Here is a 13,171-nt window from a genome sequence, read left to right as displayed (position 1 = left end):
ACACACACACACACACACACACACACACACACACACACACACACACACACGAGCTTTTATTCTCCTGCCAATTGTTCTTTAAACAAAGACCCTGCAGGCAAAGCATCCCCATAAGGGAACCCGAACTACCCTCACTACCCCCTCAAGCAATAAGGACAGCCCAGAGCCAGCAAGACCCCACCCATGACTGACAAGATCAACTTGACCTTCACCACCCACCTACGTGTACCCACCAACCTTTGTCCCGTGTTTTCTTTACATAAACCTAGAAGTAAAAAAGGGAGAGGGGCGGCTGGGGTGGGGGGTGGGGTCTCGGTTAAGTGTCTGCCTTTGGCTCAGGTCCTAATCTCAGGATCCTGGGATGGAGCCTGGCATTGGGCTCCCTGCTCAGCGGGGAATCTGCTTCTCCCTCTGCCCCTCCCCTTGCTCAGGCTCTCTCGCACTCTTTCTCAAATAAATAAAATCTTTAAAAAGAAAACCCCAAAACAACAACAAAAAACTCCCAAGAAGTAGTATTTTTGGCATGTTGGAGGCAGTCTTTCAAATGTTATGAAATGAAATGTCTTGAAATATCTTCCCAGCGCTGGCCTCACTGAAATAAATTCCTTTCTTGTTTCACCACCACTCATTTTTCTGACTTTGGATTTTTCAGTGGCTAGTAGTTGAACCTGGTCTGTTTGGGAGCCCCAGAGCCAGATGCTCTAGCATCCCAATGCCTGGCTATATTCTGACTGGAAAGGGCTCCTAAAAAAGAGTGTGGGGGCTTGAAAGAGAAGCTGTGATTGAGCTAACTTGAGGCTTCAAAACCAACAGAGAGGGTAAAAAAGAAAAGCAACTCTTCTCCAAAGCAAACCCAAAGCAGAACCCTCCTTTACTTGACAGTTGCTATGTCAGGAATGAACTCTGAACACCTGTACATTCTCTGAATTGTGCCATACCTGAAGGTCCCCTTTTCTTTGGAATAGTCCACAGATGGTGGTCTGCCCAAGCCTAGCTGCTGTCTTCTCCAGTTTCACGACTCATTACCCTAGTGCCCCTCTCCCATGGGGGCCTGTGCTATAATGCTCTCCCTACTGAACTGGAGCTGCTCTTCTACCCCCACCCCCCATTCCTGTGCTTGCCTGGAGCATGTGGAATGTGCACATCCTTTTGGACAGCTCTGTAGGGGCTAGGATTCCTTTGCTGGAGGCTAGTTTCTGTCACCGATTTGGCTTCCCCAGCCTTCCACCATGCTTAGCCTCAACTCTCTCCACTTGATGTGGCTGCTCCCAACACGTCACAGGTCTGGTTAATTCTGTTATGACACTCTTTTATCCAACCACCTCCCCTATTCCATCTCTCCTTATTCTCCCAGTTGGCACCTTCACAACTTCATTGCTTCCTGCTCAATTAAAGTCATCTGTTTCAACCTAAACAAAACTTTACACCAGAAAAATACAATAGGGATTTAAAGTCAGTTGACTGAATCCATTTCTAAATTACTGTATTATGTTGCAAGGGCAACAGTTTAAGAGTTACAGAACAAAAAGTCTACTGTGAAGAAGAGAGATTTTTTTACCGATTTCAGAAAACTACCATTAAGTTTACCCTAAGATTGAGGGGGAAAAAAAATAAGTGAAAGCAGGAAACATTATTTATAGTTCTTCCAGTGTAATAATAGGTCAAAAGAATAGGAAGGGATTTAAGTACATGTTGATATCCTCACTTCCTGAAATCATGACCTTTTTCTTTTTTTAAAGATTTTATTTATTTATTTGAGAGAGAGAATGAGAGAGAGAGCATGAGAGGGGGGAGGGTCAGAGGGAGAAGCAGACTCCCCGCTGAGTGGGGAACTTGATGCGGGACTCGATCCCGGGACTCCAGGATCATGACCTGAGCCAAAGGCAGTCGCTTAACCAACTGAGCCACCCAGGCGCCCAAGACCTTTTTCATAGACCAAAAGGGATAGTCTTTTAATAAACCTTAGGATATTGATTACTAAAAAAAAAACAAAAACAAAAAACTAATGGAAGGCTAATTTCCATTTTTCTCTAGCTGAACTAGCACTTTATTTTTATTTTTTAGTTTTTGAACTGGCAGTTAAAAAAATATTCATCTGCGGCACCTGGGTGGCTCAGTTGTTAAGCGTCTGCCTTCAGTTCAGGTCATGGTCCCAGGGTCCTGGGATGAAGCCCCACGTCGGGCTCCCTGCTCAGCAGGAAGCCTGCTTCTCCTGCTCCCACTCCTCCTGCTTGTGTTCTTGCTCTCACTCTCTCTCTCTGTCAAATAAATAAAATCTTAAAAAAGAGAGAGAGAGAGAAAGAAAAACATAGTCTCTTTTAAAAAAAAAAAATTCCTGACTCAGGAGACTAATTTCACAAAAAGGCACTAATATAACAAGGCCTCACATCAAATCCCATGATTCAGTGATTCTTTCGGACTCTGGCCTAAAACAATGATCCACAAATATAGTTTCCCACTCATAATCAGTACCTTTTTCTTCTATTTAAGAGGTCATAAAGTTGTCCACAGTAGATTTCATAGAAGCTGATCCACACGAAGAGGTGCCTTCTTGGCTGGGATATTTCTAGTTGGCTGAATATATCTTTGGCAGCCAGAGCATAGAGTCCTGGGTTCTGATGAGTTCCTATCATGGTGTAGGTCTTCCCAGCACCTGTCTGTCCATATGCGAAGCAAGTGGCATTGCCTCTAGGGAAAAAAGTCATTCGTATAACATACATACGAAGAGAAATGCTAATCTACACATAGATTTTTCATGACAAAAGTCAGATAGAAACAGAATCCTGTTCATAGCTGGTAAAATTCAGCTATAAGTATACAATCCTTTAAGGAGAGGAGGGCTTTATATATATATATATATATATTTTTTTTTTTTTAAGATTTTTATTTATTTGACAGAGAGAGCACAAGCAGAGGGAGAGGGAGGGAGAAGCAGGCGCCCTGCTGAGCAAGGAGTCTGATGTGGGACTCAATCCCAGGACCCTGGGATCATGACCTGAGCCGAAGGCAGCCGCTTAACCAACTGAGCCACCCAGGCATCCCGAAGAGGGCTTTATACTATAAAAACATAGGAAGAAGAAAAAACATTCTCAAAGCAGTACATGAGTTTTTTTTCTTAAAGATTTTATTTATTTATTTGACACAGAGAGACACAGCAAGAAAGGGAACACAAGCAGGTGGAGTGGGAGAGGGAGAAGCAGGCTTCCCACCGAACAGGGAGCCCGATGCAGTGCTTGATCCCAGGACTCTGGGATCATGACCTGAGCCAAAGGCGGATACTTAACGACTGAGCCACCCAGACGGCCCAGTACATGAGTTTTTTAATAGAATTTTCTTTTATGGAACTGGTTATACCATAAGACAAGGACCCCACGCTCTAGAGAATTCTGAAGAAGACGATTCTGCCTTAATCCTAAAAGGTAAGTTTGATGAAAGAAGTAATAGAGAATTAAAATAAATACAAGAAGTAATGGAAGACCATATGATGAACAGGGTGGTACGGACTACTCTTATAAATATTAAGTTTAGACAGAGGTAAAATCAGTATAAGAAAAATATTTGAGGAAGAACTCACAAAAGGGCTTTTTTTAAGGGTCTGTTTTCACTTTCATTAATAAATTAATGGGTTACTTGATTTTTAAGATCCCTTCTAACTCTGACATCATGTGATTCTAAGTGAGAATCACTATTCTTGCATGTGGGTGGGTGTGTGCGTGGGCATGAGTGTGAAGAACTGCAGAATAAGAGTTGAGAGACTAATCTGCCAATCACATGTTTTCAGAGGAGCCAGAGGCCAAGGTTATCTGCGTACCAGAGGCCCAACTATATAGTACAGCTAGAAAGTGACCATAATGTTAAATAGTATTGACTCCTGAACAGGAATCACATGAGTTAATGATAAAAGTAGCTACCGGCACCAAGAAGAAACGTCTATGTATAGACAGAGAGGTAGGGGGATACTGGTGGTGGGCAGAGAGATGAACATGAAGAAAGGAGCCTGAAGCCAGAAAGAAACCAAAGAACGAGTAATAGCACAACAGCAAAGGAACCATGGAAGTGTGAGAAGAGATTTAATTTAATCAGATTTAAGCTGCTTGAGCGGAGACCAGTTATTCCTTGTCTTTTGAATCCAGGCTCCTGCTGTGTAGGCACTTGAACACACTGGCAAAGGCACAGTGAGGAAAAGGATTAAAGGAGGAAAAGGTGAACGCACTAAAGAAGATTTTAGCAGAATGAGACTAAATAATTATCTACCCTATCTTCTGAACTTTTTTTTTTTTTTTGAGAGAAAGAAAGAAAATGCAAGTGGGGGAGAGGGAGAGGGAGAATGAGAATCCCAAGCAGGCTTCATATCCAGCGCAGAGACGAATGCGGTACTTGATCTCACAATTGTGAGATCATGACCTGAGCAGAAATCAAGAGTTGGAAGCTTAACCAAATTGAGCCACCCAGCGGCCCCATCTTCTGAATATTTTAATGATGAGCTTTCTGAAAAACAACAACAAATATGCGTATGAAAAATCTATTACCCTTTGCAGAATGGATGCATTTAACTTGTTCCTCTTTTTTAAAGATTTATCTATTTTAAAGAGAGAGAGCGCACGCATGTGCACGCAAGCACAAGCGGGGGGGGGGGGCTGCAGGGGGGGAGGGGGAGGAAGAGAATCTCAAGCAGACTCTCACAGGGAGCTCAATCTCACAACCCTGAGATCATGACCTAAGCCAAAATCAAGAGCCTGAAGCTCAACTGACTGAAACACCCAGGTGCCCCTGCACCTTTTATTTGTTCTAAATCCAAATTCTAACTTTAGAAACTTGCTCTCTTAAAAAGTATTCCCTAGATTTGGCATATAAGAAATTGAACCTCAAAGATATTTCACTTTTTCAGCCTGCTCAGAATAAAAAAAAATTTTAATGATGTCTACAAAACAACAATAAACAACAATAAAAAGAAAAAAAGACTGGACAAATGAAGTTATCTGAATGACCAATGAGCAAATGAAAAGATTCTCAATATCATTAGGCATTCGGGAAATTCAAATTCAAACCACAATGAGATCAAGTTCCATACCCATTAGATTGGCTAAAATAAAAAAGGCTGACAATACCAAATATGGTGAGGATGTAGAAATGCAATTCACAGGGCACCCCTGCCCCTCCCTGCCACACATGCACATGCTCTCTCAAATAAATAAATAAATCTTAAAAAAAAAAAGAAAAGAAAAAGAAAGAAATGCGATTCACATATATACATCACTGTTGGGAATAGAAAATGGGTGTATGGAACACTGTTTGACACTTTCTTATAAACATGTACCTATCCTATGACTCCGCAATTCCCCTTCTAAGTTTCACCCAAGATAAATGAAAACATGTCCAAGAAAAAAACTTGTACAAGAATGTTTATACAGCTTTATTCACAATAGTCCCAAACTGGAAACAACCTAAATGTCCATCAATAGGAGAATGGATAAATTGTGGTATTTTCACAGAAAGGAATATTACTCAGCAATAAAAACTATGGATACATGCAACATGTACTAATATCAAAAAACATTATGCTAAGCCAAGCATAAAAGAACCTATGTGGGAATGATTCTATTTCTGTGACAATCTAGAACAGGCAAAACTAATCTATAGTGATGGAAAGCAGGTCAGTGATTATATAAGTCTGAGGGTGGAAGTGGAGATTTACTAAAAGGGGACAACAAGAGAACTCTCTGGGGTGATGGGAATGGTCTACTATCTTGTTCGAGGTATTGGTTACCTGGATATAGACAACTACCAAAACTCATCAAACCTGAATACTTCTTAAGATCTGTGCATCTAATTGTATGTGAATTATACCTCAATATATTTTTCTAATATTTTATTTATTTATTTGACAGAGAGAGACAGCGAGAGCAGGAACACAAGCAGGGAGAGCGGGAGAGGGAGAAGCAGGCTTCCCGCGGAGCAGGGAGCTCAATACGGGGCTCAATCCCAGGACCCTGGGATAATGACCTGAGCCAAAGGCAGACGCTTTAACGACTGAGCCACCCAGGTGCCCCATACCTCAATATTTTTAAAGTTATAAAAATTATTTTTAAAAAGTCAAACTACTTTGGAATCAGTGATACTAGTAGGCTGTTTGGCATTTTCTATCTATACGTGCCTATATTTCGAATAAACAACAGAAGTCCTCAGTGCCTTTTTGGTCCCATTTAATGTTTATTAAGTGTGAATAATTATTTCAAAATTTAAAAAATACATCTATAAAAAACAGATGATAGTCTCTTATCCTATCCCACTCCAATGAAAAAAGTAATTGAGCTATAGACAGAATACATAATTCCTATTATCGAAAGTTCAAACTACAACCATTTAAACCTTTTTATTCTGAGAACTTTGATGAAATTATATTGTTGACAACTTATATTTTTGCTGAAAATTTCTGAATGCTTGGTGAATCCTATAGAGACAATGCACTCTTTAGAAGAGTCTAAATTTATCAGATTAAAACACAAATTCATGTCTAATTCAAAAACTGAAAAACAAATGATATTTATAAAGAAATTTGTTATGGAAAACAGTATGAAGCAAGAGAAGCAAATAATTACTATCATACCCTTTGAAAATATGCTGAATGAGTGGGTGAGTAGTCTTCATGTATACATCCCGATTGGTGCATGCTTCACCAAAGACTTCATCAAAATAAAAAACATGCTGAAAAAGAAATGTGATTTTTATAGAAGAGACATTTTCTGGATTTTCTTCACCACTATTCTAGTTAACACATACTAAAGGTGCTAGTATGTTTTTTAACTAAGTAACTGACTATGACAAACTTAGAGATAAATAAGCAATCAATAACTATCAAATGACAGGGCCTTCTTCTACTTGAGATCTCTGTAGATGTTTTTATAATATAAAAACTAAAGCACACAATTTTTGTTCTTTCTTAAGTGAAGTAAACTGATGAGTACAAGAGTGAGCCAATCCTCCTTAGGTCCAGGAGAAATGAATTCTCTAGGGATTATCTTCACAGCCCAGCTAGCGCCAGCGTATTTGAAATATGGGGGAATTCTAGAGGAAGACTTCCATTTCATAGGTTACACAGCTAAGCTTTTCTTTCCTTTTTAAAAGATTTTATTTATTTGAGAGACAGCGCACAAGGGGGGGTAGGGGACAGAGGAAGAAGCAGATTCCCCACTGAGCTGGGAGCCCAACATGGGGCTCAATTCCAGGACCCAGAGATCATGACCTAAGCTGAACACAGACGCTTGTTAAACCAACGGAACCACCCATGTGCCCCCATAGCTGAGCTTTTAATCCCATGAACATTTATTGCTCAGTTGGTAACATGTTACCATAATTGCAGCAGACACTTCAAAGGGCCCAAAGATATAGATATTACCCTACTATTACCCCACCCCACCACCTAAAGATGTGAATCCAGATAAGTATACAAATGATTCTAAGCTAGAAAAAAATCTGACAGATAAAGTATATGTGGAATTCAAAGGAAAAACATATGCCTTCTGATTGGGAAAGACATTATGAAAAAGACTGTACACAGAAAGGGCTGAGGGGGAAGAAGAGGAATTTAAGAGTTAGAGATGGAGGCAGGGAAGATACTCCAGCCACAGGGAAAACATGGGCAACAGTCAAATCAGGAAAGCACAAGGAACATTTAGGGAACAGAGAAGATTCAGTGTGGTTAAAACATAGGATCTTGGTAGGTAGAAAGGTGAAAGAGAAGGCTAGAATAATGAGTTAGGACTATGTTGCATGGGTACTGGGACACTAGCCTTAAGGATGGAATGTTTATATTTAATTTAGCAAATAGTGGGAAGACAATAAAAAACCTTGCAAAGGAAAGGGATGATGTGAGCCATTTTACTGGAAGATTAAACTGGCTTCACACTGTGAATGGACTAAGAACAGGAACACTGGTAATCCAGTGGTGAGTTAAGAAGTTAGGTCTAAATTCGATGATGACAAAGCAAATAAAGAGATGGATGGATGCATGAAAAATTTGGCAACTGCCTGGATATTACTTGCTGGGGAGAGAAAGTAGTCCAAGATGATCCCCAAATGAAAAATCATGTAATCTGGAAAAGGACAGAAGACCCTATTAAACTGTGTCTGGAAAGCATTAATTTAGCAGACATAATCATTTGCATAACTTAGAGGCTATTGGCAGCCCAACTATCTCTGAGTAAAAATTCTAATTTCAAGCCTGACTGTAGCATAATAATGGCAGTCCATATATAATTAATGAGACATAAGGTCCTTTCTTCTGCTACCTCTTGGGCCTGCTCTAAATATCCAGTTAAGGGAAAATCCAGCAAAGTGAATTTGGGCCAATTTATTACATGGGTCATTCTACCCAGGTTTGATTCTGTTTTGTGTACCATTACATTACATTAGAATAGCAGTTTGTTAGGTCATCTTAGCAGAAATTGGGGCCACAAAGTTGAATTTACCAGTTAGAAAATATTACCAAAAGCTAGAAAATAATGAATCTGTGGAGCACAATAAAGAGATCTGTGAGCTTTTAGTGGTATGAAATATGTGATACGATTTTAAGAACAATAAAATGTTTCTAACTATTGAATTTGGGTGGTAGGTACATAGGGGTTCATTGTATTTTTGAATAAACTTGAAAATGGCAATAAGAAGTAAAATATATTTCTAATATTTTTTTTAGCATTTCTCAGGAAAATAAGGAAGAAAATGAACACAAGTAAATGTGGGAATTTTTAAAAATTTTCTTTTACTTCATTGAGTATATGGCTATTCTTTCTCTACTTCTATAAGTGCATGTGAATAACTTTAGCTCTTGAGTAAACACCTTAGAAAACACTTATTGATTAAAGGCATTAGTATCTTCCCTTCCAATAGGATTTAGGTACTGATTTTCCCAGTACTTCTGTAAATATCCTTAATGAAAGATATGTGAATATGCAAGATTACAATTAACATATATATTACATAAATATAATAAATGCTAGCATTACATATATATTTATATGTAAATATATATACATATATATTTAGATATCTAGATAGATATCTATATATATATTCCATAAAGTCCTTTGCATAATGTATATTTCATTTAATCATACTTTATCAATTAGGTTGTATTAATACTCACTTTAGCCTTGTAATGATCAGAGTTCCATAATTTATTTTTTAAATAAGTTTTTTCATATTATAAAAATAATATGTATTTATAAAATATCTCTGGAAAGATAGACTTAGAACAGGTAATTGTGGTTGCCTTCAAGAAGGAAATATGATTAGCAGGACGCTTTTCGCTGTATACCTTTTTTTTTTTTTTAAATATTTTACTTATTTGACAGAGAGAGCACAAGCAGAGGGAGTGGCAGGCAGAGGGAGAGGGAGAAGCAGGCTCCCCACTGAGGCTGAGCAGGGAGACCGCTATGGGGCTCAATTCCAGGACCCTGGGATCATGACCTGAGCCGAAGGCAGAGGCTTAACCGACTGAGCCACCCAGGCACCCCACTGCATACGCTTCTGTATGTTTTGATTTTGAAATAGGTGAATCCATCTTACTCAAAAGTTTTTACTTTTCATATAAAAGTAACAAGCTGATTATAGAAAAATTTAAAAACATAGAAAACAATAGAGAAGAAAATCAAATTTATCTATAAATCTTACTACCCCAGAGATAGCCACTATTGACTTTTTGATATATTTCAGTACCATCTCTTTTTTCTACACATATTTCTTTATTTAAGAAGCTGGAATGAGGGGCACCTGGGTGGCTCAGTTGTTGGGCGTCTGCCTTGGGCTCAGGTTGTGATCCCAGGCTCCTGGGATCGAGCCCCGCATCAGGCTCCCTGTTCAGTGGGAAGCCTGCTTCTCCCTCTCCCACTCTCCCTGCTTGTGTTCCCTTCTCTCGCTGTGTCTCTCTCTGTCAAATAAATAAATAAAATCTTAAAAAAAAAAAAGCTGGAATGAAATATATACAAATTCGTTTCCTTGTCCTTTCACATACTGATACAAAATTTAATGGTAAGTAGGAAAGCGCACTGCATGTGTATGACCGTATATATACTAAGTAACAAAAGAAGATTTGAAAGGATAGGATATTTAATTAAATGGATACATAAACCTTGTGTTTGAATTTTTGAATAGGTTTAAAAATTAAAGCCCAAAGAATCTAGGATCAATATTTATTTTCTAGGTTTGCTATGAACCTCCCTTGTCTTCTTTCCACTTAAGGAAAGAAAAGGGGGAAAAGCCCTCTCAGCACTTGTATTATGGCATTGATAGGTAAGGACTTTGACCTATGAGAACAAAGGTCCAAAGTTCAAACTGCAGAGAAAGTGCTATGAAAACCATGGGTGTTCAATAAGTATTGACCAATGGTAATGACAAAGAAGTAAGGTTATTATGTTTTGGGATAATGGAAAAATACAAAAGATAAGACAATGCTTCCTTGAGGGAATTACTGTGACAGAAGCATCATTAAGAACTTCTTGGGTAGATGGTGACTGGACAGGGCTATTGCTATGGTTATAAGTAGACATGGAACTAGATAACATTATAACTAATTGGCATTTAGGCCATCTTCAAAATAAATACCTCCCACCTAGACCTAATAGACTGTGCATTGATCAGCAGTCAATAAGGCCATTAAAGTGATTGGGTTGTTTATACAGTGGCCTAGTAATTTAGTGCCCATAGAAAGACTCAGTGGATTACTTTGAATGTTGCTGTGAAACCCAATATTGATAACCAAGAATAAGTTGAACAATGCACGTATAAAAGAGGGGGAAAGTGTTAACAATTTGACTTCAGTGTTAACATATTTATTCCAGGAGAGTAAACTCTCAGCTGATTAAAGTGAAATGCTAGCACAAAAGATTACTCACCACTTTTTTTTCTCTCTACCAGTCACTGGGTTTTGAGGCAAGAGAGCAAGAGAGAGAACAGTATGAATATAATATGAATGTTTAAGGAGGCAGACTCAGATTAAGAGAGACCTGAATTCCCAAATTTTAGCATCTGGTGGATTATCCTCTGTTTTAGATTATTTACAATTGCTTCATAATTTTAAGAGTACCTAAATTATGGTATCTTCCATCTGTGGGCCTGCTGCTTCCATAGGAGACTGAAGAGTTATTGCAAGGGTATCTATCTGCTTGAAAAAAGTTCCTTTCAATACCAAACCCTTTCTCCTTGGACTTTTTGTGATCTTTCTGGCAGGGAGTGAACATTTTCTTATGTGTCTAAGTTACTAGTATTTTATTTAAATCCTTATATGTTAGATGTAAAAGTGAAATCATATTCTTGGGTTACATTTACTCACTATAAGCTTCCCTATACAAAGCAGCCGGCTCAAGAGCCCAATTTCCACCAAGTTATATCTAAGCCCAAAGACAGCTGAGAATCAAAATAAGCAGTTGAGTGGCAATCTGGAACTTTGCTGCTCAAAAACATATCCTCCATTATTAAACTCCAGACTCACACTCAGAAGAGTAAGTTCACACTGTGAGAGACAAGCAAGAACTGAGGCTATGGGATCATCTCTCAGTCACTCTGGGTCATGCACTCAGTGACTAGTCCTATCTACCACCAATTCACTACATTCTTTTTATCCCCTCAGTCCCCATTTTTGCCAAAGACGTATAATTACATTCATGTAAAATGTGTTAAGTGAAGGTATGATGCAATTCTATTGCCCTAGAGTGCAGAAATTACGTTATTGTTTCCCCAACTGCACTATATATTTTTAAATGAAGGCCCAGGGTATTAATGATTTATATCAGGAATGAATGCCAATACCCAAAGAAACTGAATTTTTGAATTTGTATGCTGCCATTCAAATAAAAGCAAAAAATCAACACACTTGATAATATTAGTTCCAAACACAAAAGGAAAGCATCATACCTGCAGAATATATTGTGTAAGGTCAACTGCTTCTTTCTTCTCATGAACAAGAAGAGTTTCTTTGTCTTGTACGGTAATAATATTAATTTCTCCACGACGTACCTCCCTCATGCCCAAAGGGCGTTTTCGAACACAAACTCTGATTTTCTCCATCTCAGTCCAAGGATTCTCTTTCTCTGAGGTGTTCTGTCTGATACATATTTATAAGTGGGCTTTAATTTTTAATAATAGGATAAGGCTACTTAAGAGGTCAAAGTATCAGCACATTTTGTTATTTTATATATACATTACACTTAACATATATACACACCTTACGCATATTATACATAAAATTTTCTCAGTATCAACACTTTAATATGTAACTTTACACATATTAGGTATATAGAAAGTTCTTCTATTATTATTTTTAAGATTTTATTTGACAGAAAGAGACACAGCGAGAGAGGGAATACCAGCAGGGGGAGTGGAAGAGGGAGTAGCAGGCTTCCCGTGGAGTAGAGAGCCTGATGAGGCGCTTGATCCCAGGACCCTGAGATCATGACCTGAGCCACCTAGGCGCCCCTAGAAAGTTCTTTTATTAACTAAATCCTGATTACTTCTATCTCTAACCCTAATCCAGTCCATCCTTTGTCTTGCCAACAACAAACAAAAAAACCCAAAACCCTAAGAGTTGCTCTAGCTCTAAGACTTGCGTGTTTGGCTTCCAGATGTGGTCTTCCAAAAACTTCTAATGGTGGATGTTCTTTCTATATGTCCCCCCAAATCAGGCTGGTTAATCCTCAAAATCAAACACAGTATGTTGGGACCACCCTCCAAGGCCTTTAAAAGGCCTAAACCCAGGGGCGCCTGGCTGGCTCAGTCGTTAAAGCGTCTGCCTTTGGCTTGGGTCATGATCCTGGGGTCCTGGGATCGAGCCCCACATCGGGCTTCCTGCTCAGCAGGAAGCCTGCTTCTCCCTCTCCTACTCCCCCTGCTTGTGTTCCTTCTCTCGCTGTGTCTCTCTCTGTCAAATAAATAAAATCTTTAAAAAAAAAAAAACCTAAACCCATGTCTTTTACTTCCTCTCAATCCAATTATTCTTACACATTTACTGTTTTCTCTCTCTCTCTTTTTTAAAGATTCTATTTATTAGAGAGAGAGAGAGAGCACAAGCAAGGGGGAGAGGGAGAAGCAAACTCCCCACCGAGCAGGGAGCCCGACGTGGGGCTTGATCCCAGGACCCTGGGATCACAACCCAAGCTGAAGGCAGACATTTAACTGACTG

At 38.9% G+C, this 13,171-nt stretch overlaps 1 protein-coding gene across 3 annotated transcripts in view; it reads right to left on the bottom strand.

The window, feature by feature from the left end:
• Positions 1–13,171, bottom strand: part of KIF24 (kinesin family member 24) — an 83,135-nt gene that overhangs the window by 33,030 nt on the left and 36,934 nt on the right. For all 3 annotated transcript variants that reach the window (XM_073881449.1, XM_073881452.1, XM_073881450.1), the window contains exons 3-5: positions 11,908–12,097; positions 6,608–6,705; positions 2,473–2,688 (exon numbers count right to left, since the gene is read on the bottom strand). In XM_073881449.1, the coding sequence (XP_073737550.1) occupies positions 2,473–2,688; positions 6,608–6,705; positions 11,908–12,097 (504 nt within the window). The remainder of the gene's footprint in view (positions 1–2,472; positions 2,689–6,607; positions 6,706–11,907; positions 12,098–13,171) is intronic.

This window comes from Callorhinus ursinus, unplaced genomic scaffold, assembly GCF_003265705.2.
Source record: "Callorhinus ursinus isolate GAN/ISIS: 27379988/994484 unplaced genomic scaffold, GSC_fseal_2.0 scaffold42, whole genome shotgun sequence".
Classification (NCBI taxonomy): domain Eukaryota; kingdom Metazoa; phylum Chordata; class Mammalia; order Carnivora; family Otariidae; genus Callorhinus; species Callorhinus ursinus.
Note: the sequence above shows the minus strand (reverse complement) of the source record. Positions and strands in the feature narration are given on the sequence as shown.